Here is a 27637-nt window from a genome sequence, read left to right on the forward strand (position 1 = left end):
TCTTTTACTGCAAGCCTCTCTTTACACGGAACCCTCATTAATTAGATGTACCGCCAAACTCTTGAGTTTCCCACTGAGGTTAAGTTACTATACTTAATACTTAAAGTACCAAAAGTTGTCACGAATGGTATTTTCAAACTAGTGAATGGACTATTTACATCGGGTCCTCGTATCTACACGTTTTCAGTCGCTTCGTGAACGCAGCATCAACTCTCCATCTGCCACAGACTCAAACCGCAGGTGTTGCCACAGTTATACAGGTGGTATCACCGTTATTGTACGCCATCTTCATAGCTTGCACACCTTATATGCAAACATGGAACTCCGTATTTAATCCAAGTTAATCCAAGTAGTCAATTGAGGCTCGCTAACGGACTATCGAGGGGGAGCATCGCGCTCTCTGGGTTCGACTGGTCGGGTCTGAGGCGGTTCTGCAGAAGGCGCTCTGTTTGACAGCCATGGACGGAAAGCTGCAGAGCAGCAGGGCGGCGGGACTTTCCCTCTGACAACATTGCTCTCTAATGCCCGCTATGGCCTCTGTTATGGTGAGTGTACTCTTTTGCCAATACTTTCTTGTCTATCGTTGAAGTGAAAACGTGTGTTTTACTCGTTGCCAAATAGTCGCTGAGTCGGCGAGTTCCCAAGTTAGCTGCTAAGAGGATTTACCGAGTGAGGCTGTCAACACACGTCGCTGCTACATTGTTACACTCGTAGTAAACGTGCTTGTTGTGACGTGTTTTGTTGTTTTGTTGTTTTTTTTAGCGCTTGAAGTTGTTGCACATTGTAACGTCTCTTTTAATGCGTTTCCTGAACGCAACCAAGCGCGCTGACGTTATCCCACAGGAAGTTGTTGTCCAGCCCTTCAGTACTACACAGACAGACAGACACATAAACACACACACACACACACACACACACACACACACACACACACACACACATAAACACACACACACACACACACACACACACACACACACACACACACACACACAGAGAGTTGTAAGTGCTGTTTTTCTTCATGCCGTCCCTCCCCACCTCTTTCCCCTCTAACATTAGCAGAGGGCTGACTTCCCTCTCTGCTGTCGTTGCAGGAGGACCCGGCCCTCGAGAGACACTTCAAGGGCCACAAAGATGCCGTCACCTGCGCAGACTTCAGTCCCGGCTGCAGACAGCTGGGTAAGTGTCCCGCTGGAGCGTCACGGCAGGAAACCCGCAGGAAACACTGCTGTGCTCATCTTCGTCGCTCATCTTCCTCTCGTGTCCCTTAGCCTCGGGGTCGGCGGATAAGAGCCTGATGGTCTGGAACCTGGCTCCCAAGGCGAGGGCCTTCCGCTACGTCGGCCACCAAGACGCCGTCACCGGCGTGCAGTTCTCCCCGTCCGGCGACCTGGTGGCCACTTCCTCCATGGACAGGACGGTCCGGCTGTGGACGCCTTCCATGTAGGCGGAAGTTTCTTTTCTGCTTGCTTTAAATCGGGACATTTTTTGTCATGCTGAGGCCATGTCTATTCTGCGTGTAATTCCTCGCAGGAAAGGAGAGTCCACCGTGTTCAAAGCCCACACGGCCGCCGTGCGCAGCGTCTCCTTCTCCCACGACGGACAGAGTCTGGTGACGGCGTCCGACGACAAGTGCGTGAAGGTGTGGAGCGTCCACCGGCAGCGCTTCGTCTACTCCCTCAGCCAGCACACCAACTGGGTGCGCTGCGCCAGGTACCCCAGCACAGCACCCTGCAGGACCCCAGCACAGCACCCTGCGGGACCCCAGTCGATCCAAATCCAGAGGTTTAGATTTGCTGCTGTTGACGCAATCTCTCTCTTTCTTTCTTTCTCATTCTTTCCGCTGCTGCAGGTTTTCCCCGGATGGGCGTCTGATCGCGTCCTGTGGAGACGACCGCACAGTCCGGCTGTGGGACACGTCCACCAAACACTGCATCAACTGTTTCACTGACTCCGCAGGGTGAGTCCATCCGTCCTCTCAGCTCCGTTTCAGTTAGTCACCGGGTTCTTACCTGGAAAAGTCATGGAATGTTTTTAATGGTTATTTCCAGGCCTGGAAAAGTAATTGGAAAACAAAAAAATCAACAAAAGTGTAGTAAAAGTCATGAAAATGTGGTTTAAAGTCATGGAAATGTGGTTTAAAGTCATGGAAATGTGGTTGAAAGTCATGGAATTGTGGTTAAAAGTCAAGGAAATCTATTGTGCAACATGTGTATGAACCCTCTAGTTAGATTTGGTCCCTTCGAATAGTATTTCTAAGTGGAAGTAATTATACTTTCGGCATTTCCCAAGAGGAGCTGAGTGATGTAGTTTCAGATATTTGTCCTGAAACGTCACTGAATATCACGGTGTGGTCATGACCTTTTCTCTCCCGTAGATGGCGGTGTTGTCCGTTGTTAACTGCTGCCGGTCACATTGAGCGCTTTCCTTTCTTCTTTCTGTTCTCTCAGATCGGCGACGTTTGTCGGCTTCAACTCCAGCGGCACCTGCATCGCGTCGTCTGGAGCCGACAGTTCCCTGAAGATCTGGGACCTACGCACCAACAAGCTGCTCCAGCATTACCGAGGTCTGCAACGCCGCCCCGTGTGTGCAGTCAAGGACGCAGAGTCACCACCTGAAACACCCCCGTTGACAGTGTTGTGTGTTTGTGTGTGTGGTTTGTTGTTCCTGGATCAGTCCACTGCGCCGGAATCAACAGCTTTTGCTTCCACCCGTCCAACGACTACCTGATCAGTGGCTCCAGTGACGGCACCGTGAAGATCCTGGACCTGCTGGAGGGCCGGCTCATCTACACGCTGCACGGACACGCGGTGAGGCGTGTTCTATACAACCAGAGGAGTCACCCCCTGGTGGTCAGGAGAGAGAATGCAGCTTTAACACATGAAGCATAGACTTCTATACAACCAGATAAATCGCCTCCTCGTGGTCAGGAGAGAGAATGCAGCTTCAACACATGAAGCATAGACTTCTATACAACCAGAGGAGTCGCCCCCTGGTGGTCAGGAGAGAGAATGCAGCTTTAACACATGAAGCATAGACTTCTATGCAACCAGAGGAGTCGCCCCCTGGTGGTCAGGAGAGAGAATGCAGCTTTAACACATGAAGTATATACTTCTATACAACCAGAGGAGTCGCCCCCTGGTGGTCAGGAGAGAGAATGCAGCTTTAACACATGAAGCATAGACTTCTATACAACCAGAGGAGTCGCCCCCTGGTGGTCAGGAGAGAGAATGCAGCTTTAACACATGAAGCATATACTTCTATACAACCAGAGGAGTCGCCCTCTGGTGGTCTGGAGAGAGAATGCAGCTTTAACACATGAAGTATATACTTCTATACAACCAAGGAGTCGCCCCCTGGTGGTCAGGAGAGAGAATGCAGCTTTAACACATGAAGCATATACTTCTATACAACCAGAGGAGTCGCCCTCTGGTGGTCTGGAGAGAGAATGCAGCTTTAACACATGAAGTATATACTTCTATACAACCAGAGGAGTCGCCCCCTGGTGGTCTGGAGAGAGAATGCAGCTTTAACACATGAAGTATATACTTCTATACAACCAGAGGAGTCGCCCCCTGGTGGTCAGGAGAGAGAATGCAGCTTTAACACATGAAGCATAGACTTCTATACAACCAGAGGAGTCGCCCCCTGGTGGTCAGGAGAGAGAATGCAGCTTCAACACATGAAGCATAGACTTCTATACAACCAGAGGAGTCTCTTTCGCTATCTCGTCCGTATTTTCATGGTTTAGTTTTTTGGAGTTTTTTTATTTAATTTATTTGGGTTGCTTTGTGTTTCAGGGTTCTGTAAAAACAGTCGTGTTCTCCAGGACAGGAGACCTCTTCGCGTCGGGCGGGGCCGATGCTCAGGTTGGTGTTTCATGTCGTTCACCGATACTTTTAATAACTTCTAGGTTTACTTTCCGCAGTAGATAATCTGTGTTGACGGAGGCCGTGCCGCTCCACTCCCTCCAGGTGCTGATGTGGAGGACGAACTTCGACGCCAAATCCTACCGCGACGTCCTGCGGCAGCACGGCCGGAGGTCCACCCCGGAGCCGCCGCCCCACCTGACCGACATCTACCCCAGAGGACCCCACCTCCACCTCCCGAAGCCCGCGACCATCCAGGTGAGTTTCAGCTCCGCCCTAAACATCACGGGACCGAGTCCTCCGACCGGGTCGGGGGCGAGGCGGTAACATCACGGCTCACCCGGTGTGTGTGTGTGTGTGTGTGTGTGTGTGTGTGTGTGTGTGTGTGTGTGTGTGTGTGTGTGTGTGTGTGTGTGTGTGTGTCTCGTGCCACAGATCAGCCCGGCGGTGGCCGACACGCTGACCTCGGATCCGCACGTCGTGGAGTTGGGCCAACTCACGGTAAGCCGACATGTTGCGTAACTGCACAAAATCCAGTACTCACAATTTCCGACAAAGTGGTGACGGAGGAAATCCAATCTCAATTTTATTTGCGATCAATTTATTATGACTTCATCATAATTGTTTAGTTGCTGCTTTGGATGGAAACAGATTTCTGGTTGTGTGTCTGTGTGTGTTCCTCCCCCGGCCACCAGGGGGCAGTGCAGACCAGTCAGAGACGCGGTGGTGTGGTCCGTCTTTGCTCTTGTACTAAACTAAATCTATGATAATAATCCTAATCCAAATTAAACTCGACACTACAGAGCGACGCGCACTGCAGTGAGTCCATTGATAACATGTCGGATTTATTGATGAAAATGTGAAAAAAAGATCAGATTTTGAATATTCTTCTAGCTTTCCAGTGCTAGCCTCTTCCTGTCTGTCTGCAGCTTGTCCTCTTTTGTAGTTTTTCATTTTCTTACTCATCTTATTTTTCTCTAAACCTCTTCGATGCGTTTGCGAGTCCAAACTAAAAGTGTGGCGGTGCATACTGAAGATGTGATGCTCTTCATAAACAACAACAACACAATATTCTACAAACACATCTCTCCTGATCTCTTGTTCAGTTTCTATGAAAGCATTCATTATGAATCATTCATTCATTTACTGCTTCAAGAATGTTGTTTTCTTGTCGCCAGTAAAGACTGCAGCTTACATCACATTTCCTTTCCTTGACTCCTCCCTCCTTCCTCCTCCCTCCTCCCTCTCTGCCTCTCTGCTCTAGCTGGAAGAATCTCCTCTCCCTGCATGAATCGCCCAAATGTGCCTGAATGAAAAGACCCGAGAGAGAGAGAGAGAGATGGGGGGAGAGAGAGGGAGAGGGAGAGGGAGAGAGAGAGGGAGAGAGAGAGGGAGAGAGAGAGGGAGAGAGAGAGGGAGAGGGACAGAGAGAGAGAGAGAGGGAGAGAGAGAGGGAGAGAGGGAGAGAGAGAGGGAGAGAGAGAGGGAGAGAGAGAGGGAGAGAGGGAGAGAGAGAGGGAGAGAGAGAGAGAGAGAGAGAGAGAGAGAGAGAGAGAGAGAGAGAGAGAGAGAGATGGAAAGAGAGATGCTACGGCACGCAGCATCTCTAATAATAGATGTGCTGGAGTTCCGGCTGATGCCTGTTTAACTCACTGACACACACACACACACACACACACACACACACACACACACACACACACACACACACACACACACACACACACACCATTTTGACCCAAATGGCTCGGTGGATGCTGGACCCTCCTGTCGGCTCTGATTTCCATCACCGAGGAACTCCTCCTCTCCTCTTCACTTCCTCCTCTCCTTCACTTCCTCCTCTCCTTCTCTCCTCTCCTCCTCACACAGTTGTCGGTGTCCTCAGTGCTTTCCCTTCCTTCCGCCCCTGTGTGTTCCCCCATCGTTATCGCCTAAATGGGTCCAAAGCGTGGGAGGAAGAGAGAAAGAAGGAGAGAGGGAGCGAGAGGGAGAGAGAGGGAGAAGGAGAGCGATGCAGAAGCCCCGAGGTGGAGCGTGGGTGGATGAGGAGGTTTCCTGCTCTCGATCTTCTTGCTGCCGTCGGTGACCTTCGTGTTATCGGACGTTTCCTTTTCTCTTTATTCAAACGGTTTCTTTCGCTCGACATGTGACGGATCATCAGTTTCTCATCCAGCGTCGTTTCAGCTGACGTGCAAAAGCTTCGCATCCAAACACTTGTTTGTTTTTTCACGGAGCGTTTTATCGCCGAAAAAAGCTTTTTCACTAAAAAATCAAACAATTTCCTGCTAACGAACGAATCTTTGCATCCAAGTAAGACTTAAAATAAGATTCTTCTTCCATGCATTTTCATGTTAATATCACGTTTATTGCTCTGCGGCCGACTGCAGCACTACGACCGCTCCCTGAGGAGTGAATCAAACCACCTGCATCGCCCCCTGGTGGCCGTTGCTCCTCCACTAGTTGTGCAGACCTAGTTGTGTTTAACGGGTTTAAAATATCCACAAACAGGTGGAATGAAATGACTTTAAGACGAGGTCGACAGCAGCATCGCTGGCACTGACGTGAAGCTGAGAATGTGAGAGGAGGAGGTAGTGAGGAAGGAAGGAAGGAAGGAAGAGAGAGGGAGGGAGGTAGGAGGAGTGTGTGTGTGTGTGTGTGTGTGTGTGTGTGTGTGTGTGTGTGTGTGTGTGTGTGTGTGTGTGTGTGTGTGTGTGTGTGTGTGTGTGTGTGTGTTAAGAGGCCATGAACACGGGGGTCAGATTTGGTTACTGGCGGCGTCTCTCGTGTCCTGCGGACGCTTCACTGTGACGCCGGTCGGACCAGACGAGGTGTCGTGTGTGTGTGTGTGTGTGTGTGTGTGTGTGTGTGTGTGAGATAGAGAAAGAGTGTGAAGTCCTTCAGTGAGCTCTACCTTCCGTTCTTTTCAGGCCTCCATGAAATGTAAATATGTATCTACTGTAAGGCGCAGTGTGTGTGTGTGTAACGGCAGTGTTTACTGTGTGTGTCCGCGGTCTCACACACACACACACACTCTCACACACTCTCACACACACTCACCCTCCAGCTTCCTGTGCAGAGGGAGCGCAGGATATTGGATGCCCAGAGGTTTAGATACCAGATTTAAGTGCTCAGAGGAGAACACGAGTGACAAGACACGCCGGAAACGAGCTAAAGATAGTAACTCTGGAGGGGAGTGGGGTGGGGGGGGGGGGAACTTTCCACCAGGACAAGGTCTCCCAGAGGCTACACACACACACACACACACACACACACACACACACACGTTCATTCACACTGTCTCACTTCCTACACACGGAGCGTGAAATTATTATTACCATCCAAACTGTTACATTGTGTGTACTGTTGCGTTAGACTTGTGTACATTGTGTGTACTGTTGCGTTAGACTTGTGTACATTGTGTGTACTGTTGCGTTATGCCGTCTTCACACCGAAAGAGTTGCGAAATATTCGCGCGAGTAGATTACATGTAAAGTTAATGAGTTTACTCGAACGTGACCGGGTCAGTTTAGGTTAGCTAGTGAGGCTATGTGCTGCTAGCTACAGGAACAAGACTGGGTCAGTTTAGGTTAGCTAGTGAGGCTATGTGCTGCTAGCTACAGGAACAAGACTGGGTCAGTTTAGGTTAGCTAGTGAGGCTATGTGCTGCTAGCTACAGGAACGTGACCGTGTCAGTTTAGGTTAGCGAGTGATGCTATGTGCTGCTAGCTACAGGAACGTGACCGGGTCAGTTTAGGTTAGCTAGTGAGGCTATGTGCTGCTAACTACGGGTAACGTATGTGCTGTTGTGTTAGACTTGTGTATCTCTGCTCTTCCCCCGCGGCGTCTCCGGTCTCCTTCAGCGGCGCCACGCAAGTGTCCACAAAAACTGGATCTCCCTCATCTAAAATACAGGAGCAGGACAAACCTCATCACTAATTCAGGAGGATTCTCCTCCTTTCTCTCCTCCCGTCTTCTTTTAACGCTCACTCTTTAGGAAGCGAGCGGTGACTTGAGCTCCACGTTGTCGCACTTTTCGGTTTCTGCTCATCAGTTTTTTCCTCCGCTCTCGGACTGTTAGGTTTAAAAATATATATTTATTTATTTTACAATGCAAAATCAGCACATTACAGTGTATTCATATCTAGAGCAGAACTACTGTCATAATGTCATGTGTGGTGTTGAAATGACTAATTTACTTCTTTTTTTTAAACGTTGGATGGTCACTGGGACTCGGGAGGATTATTTTTTACATTTTAAAGACTAAATAATGAATTGGTGAATGAAAATAATACAATTAAAAGAGAATAAATTGTTGCAGAGCTGCACTCGGCACTGTTTTTTTGTTTTATTTTGTATTTTTTAGACAGTTTTCAAGGACATTGGCGTCCAGAAAGACCTCGTGACTTTTTGCATCTATCCATCCATCATCCCAGACTATCTACCCATCCATCTATTCAAATAATCCCATTCACTGTATTTCATCTGTCTAACTTGCAGCCAGGTTATAACAAGCAGCAGCAGCAGCAGCAGCAGCAGCAGCAGCAGCAGCAGCAGCAGCAGCAGCAGCAGCAGCAGCAGCAGCAGCAGCAGCAGCAGCGTGCTCGTGTGTGATAATAACAACCTTAATATCTGCCAAGTGTTGCTCGCTGATGCTATTTCCTGCCGAGCGGAGGCGGAGAGGATGTGACCCGCGGGGGCGGTCAGGCGGCTTCTGGGCGGCTCGGCCGCGTTGTTGATTTTCCTGAATTTTTATTCTTCGGTTTTTATGCATTTTCTCTCTCTCTTTTTGCTCACTTTTCTGAGAAAGCTGCAAACCCTGAGAGATTAGAAGGCGAAGAAAAGGGTGACGATCGGTGCATTTTGAAGGATGTTTTTAGTTTTTGCTTGAGGTAGGAAAACAAATCCATTTCCTGCGAGCTGAGAGAGCCGCGGTCTCTCTCTCCGGAGGCGCAGCCGTAACTCAACCTGGCCCCCCCCCCCCTCCAGGGTTAAGCCCCGCCTCCTGGTGAACTCGTAGTCCACCTGTTAGGAAGTCATTCATCTCTCCGATCCCCCGAGAGGGAGAACTGGATCCTCCACCTCTGACCACACAGCTGCACAGACGGATGTCTTTAATGGCCTTTTTTTTTTATCGTTTGATGCATCCTCTCTCTCTTTTATCTCTCTCCTTCCTGCCCATGGCTTACCCGTTTACCTCATCTTCCTCTTTTGTGTTTGCTCTCCGTTGGTTTTGGTGATCTGGTAACCGGTACCCGACCCTCGTCGGTCCGAAGAGCCGCTCAGGTGCAACCGTACAGGTTGAATTAAATTTTACAGCCGGCTGCCGCGTCTGTGCACAGAGATTCAAACGCTCATGGGAAACCTGGAAAAGTCATGGGATTTTAAAATGGTTATTTCCAGGCCTGGAGAGAAAAGTCCTGTAAATGTGTTACATTCATGTGTTCATGACGTTCATTCACGCTGAGTTTGACATAATGAATCTGCTTTTAAAAGAAAGAGGCTCAAAATATCAGCAGCGTACATACAGGCATCTATATAAATGTTTATTCTTTTAATCAAACTATTGTCTCTCATTCATTTGAGTCATTTAAGGTTTACCGTATGCTTTGAATCCTCATTGTTAGTTTAAATACACACAGATTTCACACAATGTTTGTTCATGGAAATATTTGGTTTTAAGTCCTGGAAAAGATCTGGAAATCTATTAGTCAAAAAGAATTTTCCATGATTTTTCACCAAATTTTTCGAAAATTTGGTTAAAATTCTAAATTTTGGTTAAAAGTCCCAGAAATTTGGTTTAAAGTCATGTAAATTTGGTTAATAGTCATCAAAATTTGGTTTTACAGTCATGAACATGTGGTTAAAAGTCATGAAAGTTCAGAGGTCAACATGTGCATGAACCCTGTGTGCAACCGAGTGCCCGATTCACTGTGAGGACTTTAAGGTAGACCGGCCTTTTTTCGGGACAAACCTCTTCGACAGAGTCTCTTGGACCTCAACCCGATGTCCTCCCGTATCGTAAAATACAGAAGGTGCTGAAAATGATTTAAAAAACCGGCCTCACTCGGCCTTTTGCTGCTGCTGTCGACTCGTCAGAGAGGACGAGCCGGACTCTGGCTCTGAATCAGCTGGTTGCAATCTGCCACCTCGCCACTAGGTGTCACTAGATCACACACACACACACACACACACACACACTGGCCCTACAACCACCAGCTATTTCCATCTCATTGACCCTGTGAGCCCTTTTAATTTACAACAAGTAGTTCAGCTTATGCATCTTTTCATTATTATTAATTGCTGAGGATCTTTATCTTAAGCCACTTTGCACACGGCCCCGTCTCTTTGTTCGTCTTGATCTTTTAAGAAGGTCCCGTCTTAAAAATCAGACACAGACGTCTATATTTAGGGGATTGCTGTCTCCGTGCGAACACATTTAATGCGATTCAGAGCGCTAATGGCATTTTATTGCATTCATATAGGTTTTTTAATCTTCTTGTTTTAATAAAAGGTGCTTAAGTGTTTGCCGCTGGCCGTGAGCCCGGCATGTGTGGGAACATGGCGGGGGATTAAGGGGCGGGGCTTGAGCTCGCATTGTTTCACATTGTTTTACAATTACAAATTAGCAGCGGGGTTAATCTGAATGGCAAAAAAAAAGTTTCCCACAGGTGCTTTGCGGTCCTCTTGGTATTAGCTTAAGTGCTAAAGCAGATTAGCGAGCATTTGTGTGGCAACGCGGCTCAATTCCAATCCCCCCCGAGGGAAACCCCGCCTGTTCTGGCAATTTTATTGCCTCGTGAGAGATCCGGTCGTTGTTTTAAAGCTTTCTGACGTTTCTGTGCATCTTTTTTGTTGTTGTGCCGTCCTTCTTTGGAGATACTGAACAGGGCTTCTGCCATAGCTGGTTTTTCTCCACCCGAGCTGTTTACCTGTCTACCTGTCTACAAATCTCCGGCTTGGCTTTCTCAAGGATAAAAAAGGATGCAAGTCATGCTTACGCTTGGATATGTGTCAAGATTACACAGAGAGATTAACCTCCTGCTGTCCTACATACACCTAAGCCCTCCATATGGCAACACATGTCTATCTCTAAGTGTCTTTTTAGTTCAGTTTCAACATGTAAATGGAGAAAAAAGTTATCACTCAGCACAAAAAATCCCCCATGTTCACGTTAGCTGGAGCGTTGACGGCCCGTGGAGCCGCACGGCGTTATGTAACCGCCGATTCAGAACAACTTGTGAGCGGTCCGGGTCGCAGGAGGCCGCTCGTTGCTCGACAGGATTGCTAGAAAGTTCACACGCGACTGATTTTTCCGGGTAACGAATGTTACACATTAACGAAAGATGCTTTTAAAAAAAGGTGTCGGTTAAGCCGAAGGATTTTTTTTTTTCAATGAATGACTTTTGTTTTTGTCCCACTGGAGTGGCGGTTGATTCAGAGCGTTGGCCATTCAGTTCAACGTATTGATTAATGGAAGTTAATGTTTGGTCTCACTGTGGGAGGAATGGGTCGTCCATGACAAAGCTTTTCCTGCAGCATGGGATGATACTGCATTTTTTTTTAACACACCAATCTTTCTCGTGCAAGGCAAGACGGAGAATATTCATGTTCGCGTGACAAAAAAAGCTCTAAATCACTTTTTATTCATGACAAATTACCCTTTGTGTCCGAGATTGCAGCTGATTTAAGCCGCTTTTGCAACCACATAGTACAGAAACATTTATTTCGAGGAACAAATGTCTTCGCAAAAAGGAAATGTAAGTACATAAACGGTTTGAATTGGACTAAAATCACAAAAAGAAGCCTCAAAATAACCCTCAATCAAGAAAAGTTAGGACACCTGCGAAACCTCCAAAAGGGCTAAAAAACCATCCACGACATCCTCACATGACTTAACTATGAATAAACTAAAGATGATGTTGGATTTAAAAGCCAATTGGATGGAAAGTATCTGTGCAAATGGAACAAAGTGAGCGTGAATGTCCTCCCGTCGACCCGCCGCTGTTTCTTTTCCTGTCCATGTCCACATGCCACCTTTTTGTGCAGCCAGTCCCCATGTGACCGGCTATATTTAAACACTTAAGTGAGCCTAATGAAAGGAAGTCACCCCATTCCACATCCCTTCTGTCTCTCTCTCCAGTCCGGTATTCTTAGAATAGTCCCTTTGGCTGCTCTCCGACGGAGCCGAGGCCAAGCGTCTGAACCGAGAAGCCCTGGCCCTCGTCGTCGGGAAACATCCGGTAATCTTTGTGCCTCGCACACCAGGAAAGCTATGTTCGGACTTGGACCATGTGAGGCCAATCGACACAGAGGTCCCGGGGTCAACACAGTGACACGATTGATGTCCCTGAATTGGACATGCACCGATTGGATTAGGATCTCAGGAATCCAGTTACTCCGAATGTTCCCCCAGCCCTTTTGAATTCAAGTGGCGCCTTTTACTGGATCTTCTCATCGGCGGTGGAAATGTGCGCGGCGGCGAGAGGCAAAATTTGCAACTAGAATGCAATCCGGTTGGGACCTTTTGGTTTCCCCCCTAATCCACGGCGCTCCTTCTTCATTCATTCATTCATTCATTCATTCATTCATTGTCTTCTTCGTTGTGAAGCAGTTGGACTTGATGATCCACCACACTCCCCTCTCTTTTTCCCACCACTCATTGAAGAACACAAACGCCTCGGTGTTGGGGAAGGGCCATCTGTTGATCCACCTGTTTTCGGCACCGAGTGGGCTTGTAGGTTTGGACCCCCCTCCCTCCCCTCCGGACCTTGTGGAGGTGGTACCATGAAAATGACAAGAAGGAATCCACTGTTTTGAAATGTTTTCCTCGTGCCTCTTCAAGTTTTACGTCCGGTTCTGAGAATCCCCCCCACCTCTCCTGCCTCTGGAGTCTTTTTCCCTCCTCTGCAAAGTCTTGATGCATTTCTCCCTCCTTTTTTAAGATAACACATGAATACAATATGCTGTAGTATATAGGTCCGTGACCACCAACACAAACACTCCACAACGCGGCTGGAATAGTGTTTTTTCAGGCTGCAGAGTAACTCGCCGTGGCTCCGGGAATAGGACCGGAAAGATAACCAGAAATTAACCCGTCGCAGTCCGGCTGTGTCAGTTGAAAGGGCAATTATGTGTACATAATAAAATTAACCAACTTTATCAACCGATTTTGAAGAGGTTACAGTGTTAACATTACATTTTTTGCGTAAAACCAGCTAGCCCGACCCGATCGTCCTGTAATACCACTTGTAACCTCGAGAGGCGACGGTGAGTCAGTCAGTACAGTGTTAGGAGGGAAAGCAGTTCGTCAATCATGTCGATTGTACAGTACTTTCTGTACAATTTCATAGTTTCTTTATTAGATTTCTCAAAGTGGCTAAAACCCCCACACAAAAAAAGACCAAATTTGGGGGGCGTGCTGCGGTTATGTCCTTTTAGTGCAATGAACCGGCACAAACCCCAGTGGTTTATGGGTCTAACCCGTGTAGCTGCTGCAACAGAAAGTTCTCTGATCTGGCAGGAAGCCAGGCCCGGTCCCTTGGGACTCGACCCTCCGGCGCGAGGAGGTTTGCTCCAGCTGGTTCTTTGCTAGCTGGAGGTCCGTCTCCTGGAGCTGCTGCAGGTTTTTTTTTTTTTTTTCAGTCTTCTGGTGGCAGGAAAGGACAAAACAAAAATGCTGTAAGTCCTTTTTTTTCATCTTCTTCCTGCCTGTTTGGATTTAGTCCAAAATCAACTATTGTAGACTATCAATTAGTTAGTTTGTAATTGGCTAATGTTTTTGACTATTGTAAATTAAGACTGCGTGGACCCATTGGTGGAGGTCGCGGAGGTCAAACATGCTGCATCATGTGTCTTTTCAGAGGAGCGCGGTCACACAAATCGAATTTTAGCATTAGCGTTCTTTAAAGACTCTTCAAAAGGAGCAACTCAGCCTACAGAACAAGTCGTTTTGAAACCCCCGCAGAACCTGGACAGCATCTCGTTCAACCAGATATCTTAGCAGCACACACAGGATCTGGTGTGAACCTCCTCTTGTGGGATTTAGATCGAACGCCGACATGAAAACCTGGATGTTAGAGAAGGTGGGTGAGCGGGAATGTCAGAAAGGTTACCAAAATAAAGCGTCTACTCTGCCAGCTTATCTCATCACACCCCCAGGAATACAAAAAGGTAGTATCTTCCTCACAAGCACCATCCTACACCACCCACTCTGAGCTCACCTTTAGCGTCGTCTACACAACCCAGAATGTGTCTCTACCTGTGACTGATCCCACCTTTACTCACTTCCTGGTACCTTTTGAGTGATCTTCACTGGGAATCGTCAGCGGTTTGGCTGCTGGCAATGTTCTGCTCACAAAGGTGGAGCTGAAATTGGATTAATCACTTCATTGCTAATCTCTTTGTTTTGTGTTTTTTTTTGTTGCAAAAGGACATAGCATGCAGGCTTACCGGTTCACAGCTTCCGTTTTTAAAACTGCGGACAAATTAATCAGGAGCAAATCCGTCAATGTTGTTCAACATCGGAGGAGAAAACGAGACCTGCAGCTTAAAGGTTTGCAGGAGCTCATTGTGGGTCACGTTGTGTCTGATTTGATACTAAAGTGGTTCACATATTAACACAACAGCTTTAAAACAGGCCAGGTATGACACCAACACCACAAGCTTTCTGTGGAATCAGCTGTCTTTGAACCCATCGCCAGAAAAATATCTTAAACTATCTAAATTATACACTTTTAAAATGTTTCTCTGGTGCTATCTTCCAAATACAAGTCAGTCATTTGGTTTAAAGTGACAGAACATAATAAAAGTATTTCACACAAACTTAAAATATATAACTTCCTTGTTGACGTCGAGCATTTTGCAGCCATTCAAAATAAAACCCAGAGGGAATAGGCAGTGTTTTTTTTTTTTTTAATCCTGATGCTATCTTTAAAATAAAAGTCAGTAATTAGGTTTGAAGTGACAGAACATTTGTTTATAACCTTCAAAATAAAAGCCAGACTATATCTAATCACGTCTTTCATAATAAAAGTCTTTCACGCAAACTTAAAACAAATACCTTCCTTGTTAACCTCAACGTAAATCGCAGCTTGTGCAGCCTTCAAAATAAAAGCCAGAGCGAACAGACAATCTTTTTTTCTTTATCCAGATTCTATCTTCAAAATAAAAGTCTGACATTTGGTTCAAAGTGACAGAACATTTGATTATAACCTTCAACATAAAAGCCAGTAGGAATGCGCAACACTAAATCTAATCACGTTTTCATAATAAATGTCCTCTCCCTCGTTAACGTCAACGTAAATTACAGCCTGTTGCAGCCTTCAAAATAAAAGCCAGAAGAAATAGGCATTCTTCTTTTTTTCTAAAGCATATCTTCAAAATAAAAGTTGCATTTAAAAACAATATGTTTACTCTTGCAAGCCGATGACGTCTATCACATAAAGATACAGATTTTTAGCGAAAGCTGCACTTATGTTTGTATTGTTAGTGTGTCCGCTGTTGACTGCAGACGACGTGAATACCAGCTCTCTCTCTCACACACACACACACACACACACTCACACACACACACTCTGCATGGCACCTCTTGCTCTCCGGACAGCCATCATCGGTCCTCATGCTTCCCATCGTTTGATGCGTGCGGCCTTCGCAGCGGACGTCAGCTCGATGCAGCTCCTGCAGCGAGAGGTCTGATCTGACCCCGCGGGGCCACCGTAGCAGAACGTCCAAGAGAATGAGGCTCAAAACGAGGAAGACGAACGCACGATCAAGACTTTCTTACGGACGCTGTGACTGTCAATTTTCTGGTCCATACTTCTGAGACGTCATACTCTCGCTATAACTAATAAAACGAATTACAGTAAAACTAAACACATAAAAAAACAAAGAAACCTTTCAACCGAAGCTAACGTTAGCGACGAAAACGTCTCCGTCTAAGCAACTGTACTTATCCGAGTTTCTCGCATTTGAACGCATCACGATAACGCCCTCATTTCATTTCTACTGAACAGCGCTTGAACGCATCACAGTGGAACTTCCCGTGGTGAACTTTTAGCATCGATCGTCCATCGATGAGCTCCTCGGATTTTAGAACAAAAACGTTTTGGAGCAAAGACACACACACACACACACACGGGGATATCTGGACGTCCTCATGGACCGATAAGCCGGCTGGTTGTCCGTCTCTCTGGTGGGAGGCTGAGCGGCGGCTCGGCGCTGCAGGACCCGTGATGGCGGACCACAAAGCCCCCCCGCGGCTCGGTCCGCTCCCTCCTGCCTGTACGGTGAAGGGCAGAGACGCAGCATGACCTCTAACCCCTCACCCCCGCCGCTCCACCTGCCAATCAACCAGTTCCCAAAGCCCACCCCCCCTACCCCTCTTCCTCAGCCACGATGGATACAGAAATAGCTCTCTGTTAATGTCCGTTTGTTTATTAAGCGCTCATCTGGTCCAGTGCTGCTTCTCATTTAGTGAAGTGGAACCGACTGCTCATTCAATCAGGATACGTAGCGTTCACGCTAACGCTTGTGCGGATAACTTAATTCATCCAGATGACGGCAGAGCGCCGCGTCCCCTCGACGGCTCTGGACAGAAAGTCCCTTCTGCATTTGAAGGCTTTGAAGTTTTCTTCAAACATGGTTTCCAACGACTGCGATTCTGAGTTTTTAACTGAACTAAAGCGGTTAAAAGACGATCCTTTTACATGCTCTGTTTTTAGATGGGTGTGCTCTTCAAGGCGTTTGCTCTCCACCACTGTTTTGGAAAAGTGAATCAACTTTGGCATTCAATAGATTATTTGATTTTTTTTTTTTTTTCTCGGAATTTGGAAATCTCATTTTTAGTTTAAATACGACATTTTCTCACTTTTTCATCTTTACACCGAGATTTCAGAACATGTTTGGTCATGGAAATTCAGTTTAAAGTCCTGGAAATGTGGTAATAAGTCCTGGAGAAGTCCTTGAAATGTGGTTATAAGTCCTGGAAAAGTCCTGGAAATGTGGTTATAAGTCTTGGAAAAATCATGGAAATGTGGTTTAAAGTCCTGGATAGGTGTTTTAAACTCCTGGAAATGTGGTTATAAGTCCTGGAAATGTGGTTAGAAGTCTTGGAAAAGTCCTGGAAATGTGTTTTTAAAATCCTGGAAAAGTCCTGGAAATTTGGTAAAGTTCTGGAAAAGCCATGGAAAGGTTGTTTATAGTCCTGGAAATTTATTTTGAAGTCCTGGAAATTTATTTTGAAGTCCTGGAAGTTTAGTTTTAGGTCCTGGAAATTTTGTTTAAAGTCCTGGAAAAGTCATGAACATTTTGTAAAGTCCTTGAAAAGTCATGGACATTTTGTTTACATCCCTGGAAAAATCCTGGAAATGTGGTTAAAGTCCTGGAAATGTGGTTTAAAGTCATGAAAAAGTCATAGGAAATCCATTGGACTAAATGTGTATGAACCCTGTATAATGCTAAAGTTTGGGGGCTAACGGAAAAAAATGTCGCCGTTGATCCCAGATAGAAACTGTGCGGATGTTGCGTGCGTCCATCTTCTTTCTGCTTTTTTAGATTGTCCTGTAAAGCCTTCAAACCGAAATTCAAGAGAAAGTTGCTGCATTGTCCAACAACAATACGTCTGCATGTGGTTGAAAGCCGTCGGTACGAACGCGACCACGACCCCTCGGTGTCGGGGCCGGTCCCTTCGATGGAGCGATTGTGTTGGCCTTTGAAGAGTCGCGTTAGCTTGACGTCCACTGTTTGTTTGTCCGCGCTCGCTCATGCAAACAGGTACAAATCTATATGTGTTTCCCCCATTTCAATAACGTCAATACTCATCATTGTGTTCGCACAATACTCGCACTTTTGAGCGAGGTCGACGAACCTTGACATTTCTGCCGCCTTATTTCATTGGCACTTTTTTTTTGTGTGGTGATTTTCGCCTGCATGTTGTGGGTGGGAATGTCCATTAAAATGTGAACGCTGTGGGTAAATCTTACTCAGGGGGCTTTAAAATGGGCTAATCCCATGCTAAAGCCACAATGACGCTCATTCACTTCCTCGCCGTGAAAGGATTCGCCTCCACTTGAGACTTTGGTGGGAAAGAAACCGAAAGGGGGGGAAAAAAGAGAAAGAAAAAAAAACCTTCTGGTTGGGATATTAGTTTCTGAACTTCTCAGCGAAAAGACTCATTTCCTTCGCTAGCAAGAGACTTTTTTTCCTCAGCAACCGCTGCTGTGCGATGCCAATCCACTCAAAGGTCATTTTAATAGAGCGTCAGCCTCAAAGCTGAAGGAGTAAACCATCAACAACTGGTGCAACACTTGCTAGCTAACCCAACATTAAAACGGTTGCAGGGCCATTGAGGTGGCAAGTAGCTTAGCGTTAGCATCGTAGCATCCAATGATGTTTTTGTTGTAACTTTCTACATGTGTTTGTTTGTCTTTGTTTCCATGACTTTGATCAAATAATAAAAGAAATACCCCGTTGGAGGTTGGAAGTCTGGTCAGACGTCCTCTCCTCTGAGGGAGAAGTGTAAAGAGGAAGTGTGGAGGAACAGGAAGTGCAGAAAACAACAGGAGTGATGAAACAACAGCTGACTCACAGGAGACGAGAAAGAAAGAACGGAAAGAAAACACTGTGTGTGTGTGTGTGTGTGTGTGTGTGTGTGTCTATATATGTACGTGTGTGTCTGTCTGTTTGTGTGTGTATGACGTTTTTGTGTGTGTGTCTGTTTGTGTGTGTGTCTGTCTGTTTATTGTGTCTGTGTATGACATGTATGTGTGCGTGTGTCTGTGTATCTGTGAGTGTCTGTGTCTGTGTGTATGACATATATGTGTGTGTGTCTCTGTCTGCGTGTCTATGTGTGCGTGTTTGTGTGTGTCAGTCTGTGTGTGTGTGTGTCTCTATGTGCCTGTGCGTCTGTGTCTATGTGTATAAATGTGTGTGTGTGTGTGTCTCTATGTGTGCGTGTGTCTCTGTGTGTATGTCTGTGTGTGTAAGTCTGTGTATGTGTCTGTGTGTATCTATGTCTGTATGTGAGTGTTTGTCTGTGTACATCTCTGTCTTTATGTGTGTGTGAGTGTGTCTGTGTGTGCATCTCTGTCTCTGTGTGTGTGTGTGTGTGTGTGTGTGTGTGTGTGTGTGTGTTTATATGTGTGTTTTCATCCGTATTGATGATCCAAATTCTCGGCCTCCTCCTCCTGCACCTCGTGCTCTGAAGCCGCCTCGCTGCTCGTGAGGTCGTGAGGTCAACGTTGCCCTCATGTGCGGCGTCGATTAAACCCGAGCGAGCGGCGCTGCGACGCGCTTCATGTCCCCGTGACAGTAAACATCCTGCAGATGAGCCCACACTGCTGACCTCTGACCTCCTGGGAGACAAAGCTTTCATAACTATTGAGGAGGGAAGAAGAGAAGAAGAAGTGATTTGCATATTATTTACTGACCTTTTATAAGAGGCTGGAGGCCATTGATGGATGTTTGGCTTCAATAGGGTTGTAAATATACCGTAAGAAACTACGATAGCTCGCATTTTAAATTGATAACAAGTCAAATTCAATAAAAGGAGGATTTAAAGGCAGAGCCTGTGATTCTGTCTAATACAGTTTGTCAAATTAGGCGAATATCTTCTCACGGTACGCCAGCTGTCTCTTGTGTGTTTGATAACAATAAAATTCAGTCCGTACGACCACTTTGTGTCAACGCACTCGAAGCGGATCACAAAACTTAACACACATAAGCAGACGGCGCTCCGCGGACGACGCTATCCCAATCTAGCGAGCGCTAACTTTCCCCCCGGGAGGAAATCCGGCAGCGCGCGCTCGCTCTCCACCAGCTGCACCATCGCTGGTCAAACACCAGCCCGGGCGGCGCTTCACTCGCACCTTGAGCAAGCACTGGGCGGCGATTACATCTCGTGATGTTTACAGACGTTATAAAGTCAAACAATGCGTTGCCTTTGTCTGATATACCTTTGTTGCAAACAATGTCGTTGTCACTCAGCTAGCCGGATGCTAGCTTAGCTTATTGTCTCTGCGGCGGGTTCACGTGCAACTTTTTTAGATAACGATGAGTCGGCCTTTTGCAGCGCTCCCTCTCTGAGGTTAGTTTGGTGCCCTCAAACAAGAGGATGTGGGTTATAATTCAGGTTGCCTGGCACTAAATATACACAGCTGAGATTAAATTAGCCGCTTTGACGTAGCATCCAGACTAGCGGATGCTCGACAGGACTCCAGACTCTGAAATACAGACGTTTTTTTTTTTAAAGACGAACACACAAGTCCTCTGTGCCGTGGCAGCAGCCCAGAGGTAACAGGTGGGCTGTTAAACCAATTAACAGCATCGGGACAAAGGTGAGTATTGTGTGTGTGGGTGTGTGTTTGCTTCGGTGTGTACTTGTGTTGTTACGTCCTACAAAGCACACGCTGGCGTCAGGACGGGTGTGTTTGCTCGGTGGGTGTTTGCAGAGTGCGATGCAGCCGAGTCAGGACAAACACGTCCCTGCCACCTCGGCCACGCTCGTGGTCGAGAAGCCGTGGTCTTCCTCTTTTCCCTCTCTCGTCTGTCTCCGTCTCCTCCATCCATCAACACTCGTGGCGGAGGGGGCGGAGCTTATCGGCTCGCAGGGCAGCAACCGTTTATCATCTGGGACGCCGGATCAAAGCAAAAAAAAAGCCACGACCTTGACTCGCTACGTTTAATCTCTCGTGACCTCGTTCGGCGCAGAACTCGGAGTGCCCTCGTGTTGTCGAATGGAGGCCGTGTGTTTGCTTTGTGCTGCTATCTTTTGTGTAAAGGCTACATCTTTTGTGTAAAGGCTACCGAGCGGCGTTCGCAACGTCAATGATCAACGAGTGTTTGATGTCGGTGAGAGTGAACTCCGGTTAAGTTTATCTCGACGCATTTGTGGCGTCACGCACTTTCAGAGCAGAAGCAAGACTTCCATACGGTGCCACTGCAGCTCAGTTATAATTATTATTATTATTATTATGAAACGTGCGTCGTTAACTCCGGCTAACGGTTTTCTGTCTTGCCGGCAAGTTGCAGTGTTTCTCCGCAACCGATTTAAAAAAAAAAAAAAAAAGAAGCCAAAAACCATCTGATAAACATACGAAGGTGGACTTAAGACCGTAGCCCTTTAAACCTTTAACCGTAACCCTAAAGCTGCGTTCACATCAAAAGAGTTGCGAATTATTCGGGCGAGTAGATTACACGTAAAGTCAAGCGCAACGGATTTGAAATATTTCAACTCGCCACAAAAATTCGCCCTCTTTCTGCCTCGAATGAAGCGAATTTACCACATGAAGTCGAGCGAATAAACTCAGAAGGAAAAGCGTTGCAGAAGATCATCCTATTTATTGTTTGAGTTGTGTTTCGAGGTTGCACATGGGGATGTTAGGGGATTTTTATGTTTAATTTGATACATTTTTGGGGATTTATGCCATGTTTTTTGACCTGATATAAAACTTAACAGGTTCAAGAGCCTTTAAAGAAGGAAGGCTTTCCATTTTTTGTGGAAAGTTGTGCCAAAAAATGGTACGCGTCATGTTCGTACTTTGCCATTTACACAGTTATCAGAAGTTATCAGGGTTTGCTGGGACAAAGTCGAGATTAGAAAAGGTTCTCGCAGGAGGTCTGACGTTCAGAGGAGAACGGTTAATAAAGCTCAGATTACATTTACCGTCACCGGTGGCCCATTCGCCTCAGACATCATTTCATATCCATAAAGAGACAAAGCAGGGCTCACAGCTGAGTCTGTTCTCTATATAAAAAAGAAAACGGTAGAAAACATGGAGTGGAAAATATATATTTGGGAGCACGGGAGCTGTGGAAAGCCATAATACTCACTTACCCGCCACGAGCGAACGGCTGGGACATAAATGTCTCAGAGGCAGCCAAATTTAATTTCCTGCCCCGGTTGTCTGGTAATGCCCCGTTAATGGCTTCCTGCGCTCCTGATTGTCTGTTTCCGCCTCGGCCCGTAAAGCTCACCGCCACGCCGGTGACCCGCTCGCACAAATACGCACGATTGTTGTGAGTCAGTTGTCGTAATTGACGAACTGACGCACAACCGCTTGTGGAGTTCCTGCCCATTGGGGGAATTTAGGGTAAAATACAAAACGGTTGGTTGGTTGGTTGGTTGGTTGGTTGGTTGGTTGGTTGGTTGGTTGGTTGGTTGGTTGGTTGGTTGGTTGGTTGGTTGGTTGGTTGGTTGGTTGGTTGGTTGGTTGGTTGGTTGGTTGGTTGGTTGGTTGGTTGGTTGGTTGGTTGGTTGGTTGGTTGGTTGGTTGGTTGGTTGGTTGGTTGGTTGGTTGGTTGGTTGGTTGGTTGGTTGGTTGGTTGGTTGGTTGGTTGGTTGGTTGGTTGGTTGGTTGGTTGGTTGGTTGGTTGGTTGGTTGGTTGGTTGGTTGGTTGGTTGGTTGGTTGGTTGGTTGGTTGGTTGGTTGGTTGGTTGGTTGGTTGGTTGGTTGGTTGGTTGGTTGGTTGGTTGGTTGGTTGGTTGGTTGGTTGGTTGGTTGGTTGGTTGGTTGGTTGGTTGGTTGGTTGGTTGGTTGGTTGGTTGGTTGGTTGGTTGGTTGGTTGGTTGGTTGGTTGGTTGGTTGGTTGGTTGGTTGGTTGGTTGGTTGGTTGGTTGGTTGGTTGGTTGGTTGGTTGGTTGGTTGGTTGGTTGGTTGGTTGGTTGGTTGGTTGGTTGGTTGGTTGGTTGGTTGGTTGGTTGGTTGGTTGGTTGGTTGGTTGGTTGGTTGGTTGGTTGGTTGGTTGGTTGGTTGGTTGGTTGGTTGGTTGGTTGGTTGGTTGGTTGGTTGGTTGGTTGGTTGGTTGGTTGGTTGGTTGGTTGGTTGGTTGGTTGGTTGGTTGGTTGGTTGGTTGGTTGGTTGGTTGGTTGGTTGGTTGGTTGGTTGGTTGGTTGGTTGGTTGGTTGGTTGGTTGGTTGGTTGGTTGGTTGGTTGGTTGGTTGGTTGGTTGGTTGGTTGGTTGGTTGGTTGGTTGGTTGGTTGGTTGGTTGGTTGGTTGGTTGGTTGGTTGGTTGGTTGGTTGGTTGGTTGGTTGGTTGGTTGGTTGGTTGGTTTTCGTCTGCTGTCCTCATTTAGCGGTCATGAATTACAAACAAAACACCGCTAAGCAGGATAGTTTTGTCTGAGCGTGTGTGTGGGCGACTGCTACAGACAGACACGAAGGAAGGAAGGAAGCGAGGGAGGGAGGGAAGGACAGTGAGACATGAAGAGGATGTATCCACTTCCTCAAAGCCACATGAATCATCAGCTCGTCTCTCAAACTTCACATTAGTGGTTCCAGCTAATAATATTTAGTCACTTGCGAGCAGCCGCATCCTTAACTTTGTGTGTGTGTGTTGTTTTAGCAACAGATGAATGGAGGAAAAGGAATCCTCCGATGAGGCGATTCGGCGACACAGACAGGAAACGTAGCCGTCGGTGGCTTCAGATCTCTCGCCAGGTTGAACCAGCCGTCTGACTTCCTGTTAGAGGTTGAAGGTTAAAGGTCAGGGGAGAGGAGGGATATAGCGCCGCTGTTCCCTCTTCTGCTCGTACTGCAACTACCATTTGTTTCTGCTGAATTTGTTGCAATCAAAACGAAGACAATGAAGTTTTTAAAAAGTTCATAAGCATAAGTCTTTGGGCCGTACACCCGACGGTGCGAATTCCTTCCCGGCTAACTCGCGTACGCGCCTCTAGCCTCTTGCTAGCTTGACCGTTTCGACTTTAGCGTAATTTTGTTGCGCAATTCTCGACATAATCGCTGCGCTTTCCCTCTGAGAACGTTTCATGTGCCGTCGCTGCCGTCGGATCATTAGTGTCATGACAACATCTGTTTGTGCACTTTCTATACGTGTGTGTGTGTGGGTGGGTGGGTGTGTGTGTGTGTGTGCACTGATTTGACACCGGCCGGGGTACCCTGCCTGTTAAATGTTTGATTGCACCCAAACTTCCTGGCGGACGGGGGGAGGTCTGCATCTGCCGAGTGCAAATGAGCCGAGCAGATGTTGGCCAGATGTGGGAGGAGGAGGAGGAGGAGGAGGAGGAGGAGGAGGAGGAAGAGGAGGAAGAGGAGGAGGAGGAGGTAAAGAGAGAAGAAAATGAAGAGAGAAACGAGCGGTAGCGATAGCAAGAGGGACTCACCATCCGCACACTGACAGCTTTGTTCACCTCCACTCAGGACACACACAGACACACACACAGACACACACTCTGCTCCTCTCCTCCTTCTCCCCCCCCCCCTTTCCTCCCTCCCTCCCTTCCTCCTTCCTCGCTCTCTTTGAAGTCGAGGACGGAGCGCAGGAAGCGAGCCGGAATCGATTGCTCCGCGCATTAGCCCGGGAATGTTTGACACCCTCCTCCTCTTCGCCCTCCTCTTCCTTCCGTCCTTCCTCCTCCTCCTCTTCCTCCTCTGTCGTCCTCCTGACACATCCCTCGTTTATTCGCCCTGCTCCTCTCCTCCTCCGTGTCTCCGTACACCACCTGCTCCTTCACACGACACCCTGCTGGCGTTTTGGGGAGGAAAGACACGACTTTGCTCACTGAGCCGAGTACAGCGGCTCAAGGTGTCACAGTGTGTGTGTGTGTGTGTGTGTGCGTGTGTGTGTGCGTGTGTGTGTGTGCGTGTGTGCGCGTGTGTGTGTGTGTGTGCATCCTAATGTCCGTCCGCGACTCATCCGTATACTACTCGGCCCTTCAGCCTGATATTTGTTGTGTTTCATACATGAAAAGCAGGTGGTGGGCAGCAGAGCTCACAGAGCTAACGGCTAATAATAATAATTTTATAATTGATCAATTAAGGTGTTTTTTCAACCAAAAATGCCAGATATTCCCAAACGGGAGCGTTTGTTTCTTTGAGGTTTTGACTGTTCGTAGGATAAAAATAAGAAATCATGACGTCCTCGTTCATTAATAACCAATCAATGAAGTGATTATTCAAACCCAGATTAATGGATTCATAGTAATACTGGTCACTGGCAGTTTTTATTTAAAGTGTTTAAAGTGTTTTAATTATATTGTATTTTGTATGGAAAGAATCAAGGTGCAAAGTAAAAATGGCTCTGATAACACTGATGATGATATTTAAGCTCTTTTCTTCACATTTCAACTTTATTCTCCACATTTCTACATTAGATATCCTCGACTAACCTTCTCCCAGCAGCCAGCGGGCTGCAGCGTCCTCATGTGTGAAAGTATTTAAATGTGAAGTCGCGCTCGGTCGTGGTCACGGACGAACGAGGAAAATGCGTTCCCGAACAAGATGTTCTCTCCATTCCCTTTGTTCGCTCCGTCACAACATCTGGTTTTTATTTTACCGCGAAAAGAAATTGAAGGTCGGAATAAAGAAGAAGAAGAAACCAGAAGTAGGTTCTCTGTGTTTGGCTGCCGCCGCCTTCAGAGCGCTCATGACCTCGTGGAAAAGGTTGAGGTGAGTCACACGAGTTACAGCTCCAGGCTCCACCGACGGGAACCAAGAGGCGAGACCTATGACCATTAGAACCATTAGAACCATTAAAACCATTAGAACCATTAGAACCGTGGATCGTACGATTAGTTTAAATAGTTTTCTCTCTCTTACGTATCGATGTTGGTTTCGTTCACTGTGTTTTCCCTTCAAAGCGTTTAAATGAGACGTTCACCTCAGTGATCCGATTCTTTCTTCCTCTCTCGTCTTCATCTCAAGCCGTCGAGCAGTCCAACAAAATGGCCGCCCCCGCAGGCCGCCGCCGCCGCCGCCGGCCACCACCACGCCAACGCCAACGGATTGCCGGTGCGTCACACGACCGGACCGAGAGCGGGAGGATGGATGAGGGAGGAGAGGAGCGGCAGGAGGGAAGGTACGCCGGCCTGGAGCCAGACTGTGGACGGAGGGGGAGGAAGAGGAAGGAGGGAGGAGGAGGAGGATGAAGAAGAGGAAGAGGCGAGAGGGCATACGCACCTGTCGGAAGTTCTCTCCGGTCATCCGTCCACGCTGGACTCCACCCTGCGGCACATTGTGCGGCAGTTGGACGTCCTCACGCAGGTCAGCCGTCCAAACGCTCGTCTGGAGACTTCGTTTAAGTTCAATGTCTGCTTTATGCTTATTGTACCCCCCTCTTCCTCATCTTCCTCCTCTTCCTCCTCCTCCTCCTCCTCACAGACGGTCTCGGTGATGGAGGAGCGTCTCACGCTGACGGAGGACAAGCTGAAGGAGTGTCTCCTCAACCAATCCCAGATCCTCCAGGACGCACGGCGGTCGGAGAGCGAGGAGACGGACTGAGCTGTGTGTGTGTGTGTGTGTGTGTGTGTGTGTGTGTGTTTCCACCTCGGTGGTCTCTCTCAGGGGTCATGAGGTTTATCAGGATTTGTGTGTCTGTGTATAATATTTTCTTCATGTCTTTCATCGCCTCTTAAGGATATCCAGCTGTACAGCCAGTCACAGTCTGACGGGGACATTCCTTGTGTGTGTATGTGTGTGTGTGTGTGTGTGTGTGTGTGTGGGGGCGTATATGTTCTAGTGTGTGTGTGTGTTTGTGTGTAGATATGGATGTTACGTCCAATCGGGACAGCTGCAGCTATGAAAACAGACGTTTCTTGTCTGTTCTATGACCTGTGTGTGTGTGTGTGTGTGTGTGTGTGTGTGTGTGTTTACACGGGTGCATTTGCGCATTCGCTATCGCTTCTGCTATTACTGTCAAACTTTTTGCATATTTTTTTTGTAATTTTAAGACGTGTTTCGCATAATTTATACAAATAAATGAACAAATATATTGCACTAACTGTTGTTATTATGGTCTGTATGTACGTTGAGACAAAAGATGATGAAACCCTCAACACTCAGTGTTTTAGACTAGACGATGAAGCTGAATTTATGCTTCATAAATCATATTTTTATGGGTCAGAAAAGGTTTTTGTGTTCTGAATTTGTTTGAGAAGTTGTGACTTTTATTCTGATAGTTCATACCTGTTTTAAAGGGTTTTAAAGCGGGATTAAAACTAACTCTAGAAGTGAGATTTCCATACATCAAGAATCTTTTTACTGTAATTTATAGTAATCAAATAATAAAGTCACAGAAGACAACGGGCGACATTGAAACTCGCTGTCTGAAGAGTCTCTCCTCCTAAATATAGACGTGTTCATCACTGCCAGCTTCATGGTGGTTTTGGCCCTGCTGGGCTTCCGTACGTGTCGCTCTCGCTCGTCCACGTGATTGGTGTCGCGCTGCCTCTCGCCGTGGAGACTTTAGCTGTTTATGTTGTTTCCTGCGGTGGCGATGTGGCGAGCGGTCAAGAAGAAGAAGGAGAAGAAACACAAGAAGAAGAAGAAACACAAGAAGAAGAAACACAAGAAGAAGAAACACAAGAAGAAGAAGAAGAAGAAGAAGAAGAAGAAGAAGAAGAAACGCAAGAAGAAGAAGAAGAAGAAGAAGAAACGCAAGAAGAAGAAGAAGAAGAAGAAGAAACGCAAGAAGAAGAAGAAACGCAAGAAGAAGAAGAAACGCAAGAAGAAGAAACACAAGAAGAAGAAGAAGAAACACAAGAAGAAGAAGAAGAAACACAAGAAGAAGAAGAAGAAACACAAGAAGAAGAAACACAAGAAGAAGAAGAAGAAACACAAGAAGAAGAAGAAGAAACACACGAAGAAGAAGAAGAAGAAACACAAGAAGAAACACTAGAAGAAATACAAGAAGAAGAAGAAGAAACACAAGAAGAAGAAGAAGAAGAAACACAAGAAGAAGAAGAAACACAAGAAGAAGAAGAAGAAACACAAGAAGAAGAAGAAGAAGAAGAAACACAAGAAGAAACACAAGAAGA

General features: G+C 46.8%; 1 protein-coding gene across 1 annotated transcript; it reads left to right on the forward strand.

Annotated features, from left to right (window-relative positions):
* Positions 1–7: 7 nt before the first annotated feature.
* poc1b (POC1 centriolar protein B) lies at positions 8–26575 on the forward strand. Its single transcript, XM_068603032.1, has 12 exons — positions 8–545; positions 1095–1179; positions 1272–1443; positions 1534–1713; positions 1853–1960; positions 2451–2566; positions 2677–2810; positions 3801–3869; positions 3975–4127; positions 4305–4370; positions 25527–25865; positions 25983–26575. The coding sequence occupies exons 1-12, from the start codon at positions 522–524 to the stop codon at positions 26100–26102; spliced, it is 1566 nt and encodes a 521-aa protein (XP_068459133.1). The 5' UTR covers positions 8–521; the 3' UTR covers positions 26103–26575.
* Positions 26576–27637: the final 1062 nt, after the last annotated feature.

This window comes from Clinocottus analis, unplaced genomic scaffold, assembly GCF_023055335.1.
Source record: "Clinocottus analis isolate CAN_PGR_092001 unplaced genomic scaffold, fCliAna1.0.p SCAF_6, whole genome shotgun sequence".
Taxonomy (NCBI): domain Eukaryota; kingdom Metazoa; phylum Chordata; class Actinopteri; order Perciformes; family Cottidae; genus Clinocottus; species Clinocottus analis.

Bases quoted from the DNA above. Each gene is read 5' to 3' on its own strand.
- poc1b (XM_068603032.1), top strand. From the start codon at position 522: ATGCCCGCTATGGCCTCTGTTATG. The intron at 1,961-2,450 runs GTGAGTCCATCC...CTGTTCTCTCAG, and splicing joins TGTTTCACTGACTCCGCAGG to ATCGGCGACGTTTGTCGGCT. The intron at 3,870-3,974 runs GTTGGTGTTTCA...CACTCCCTCCAG, and splicing joins CGGGCGGGGCCGATGCTCAG to GTGCTGATGTGGAGGACGAA.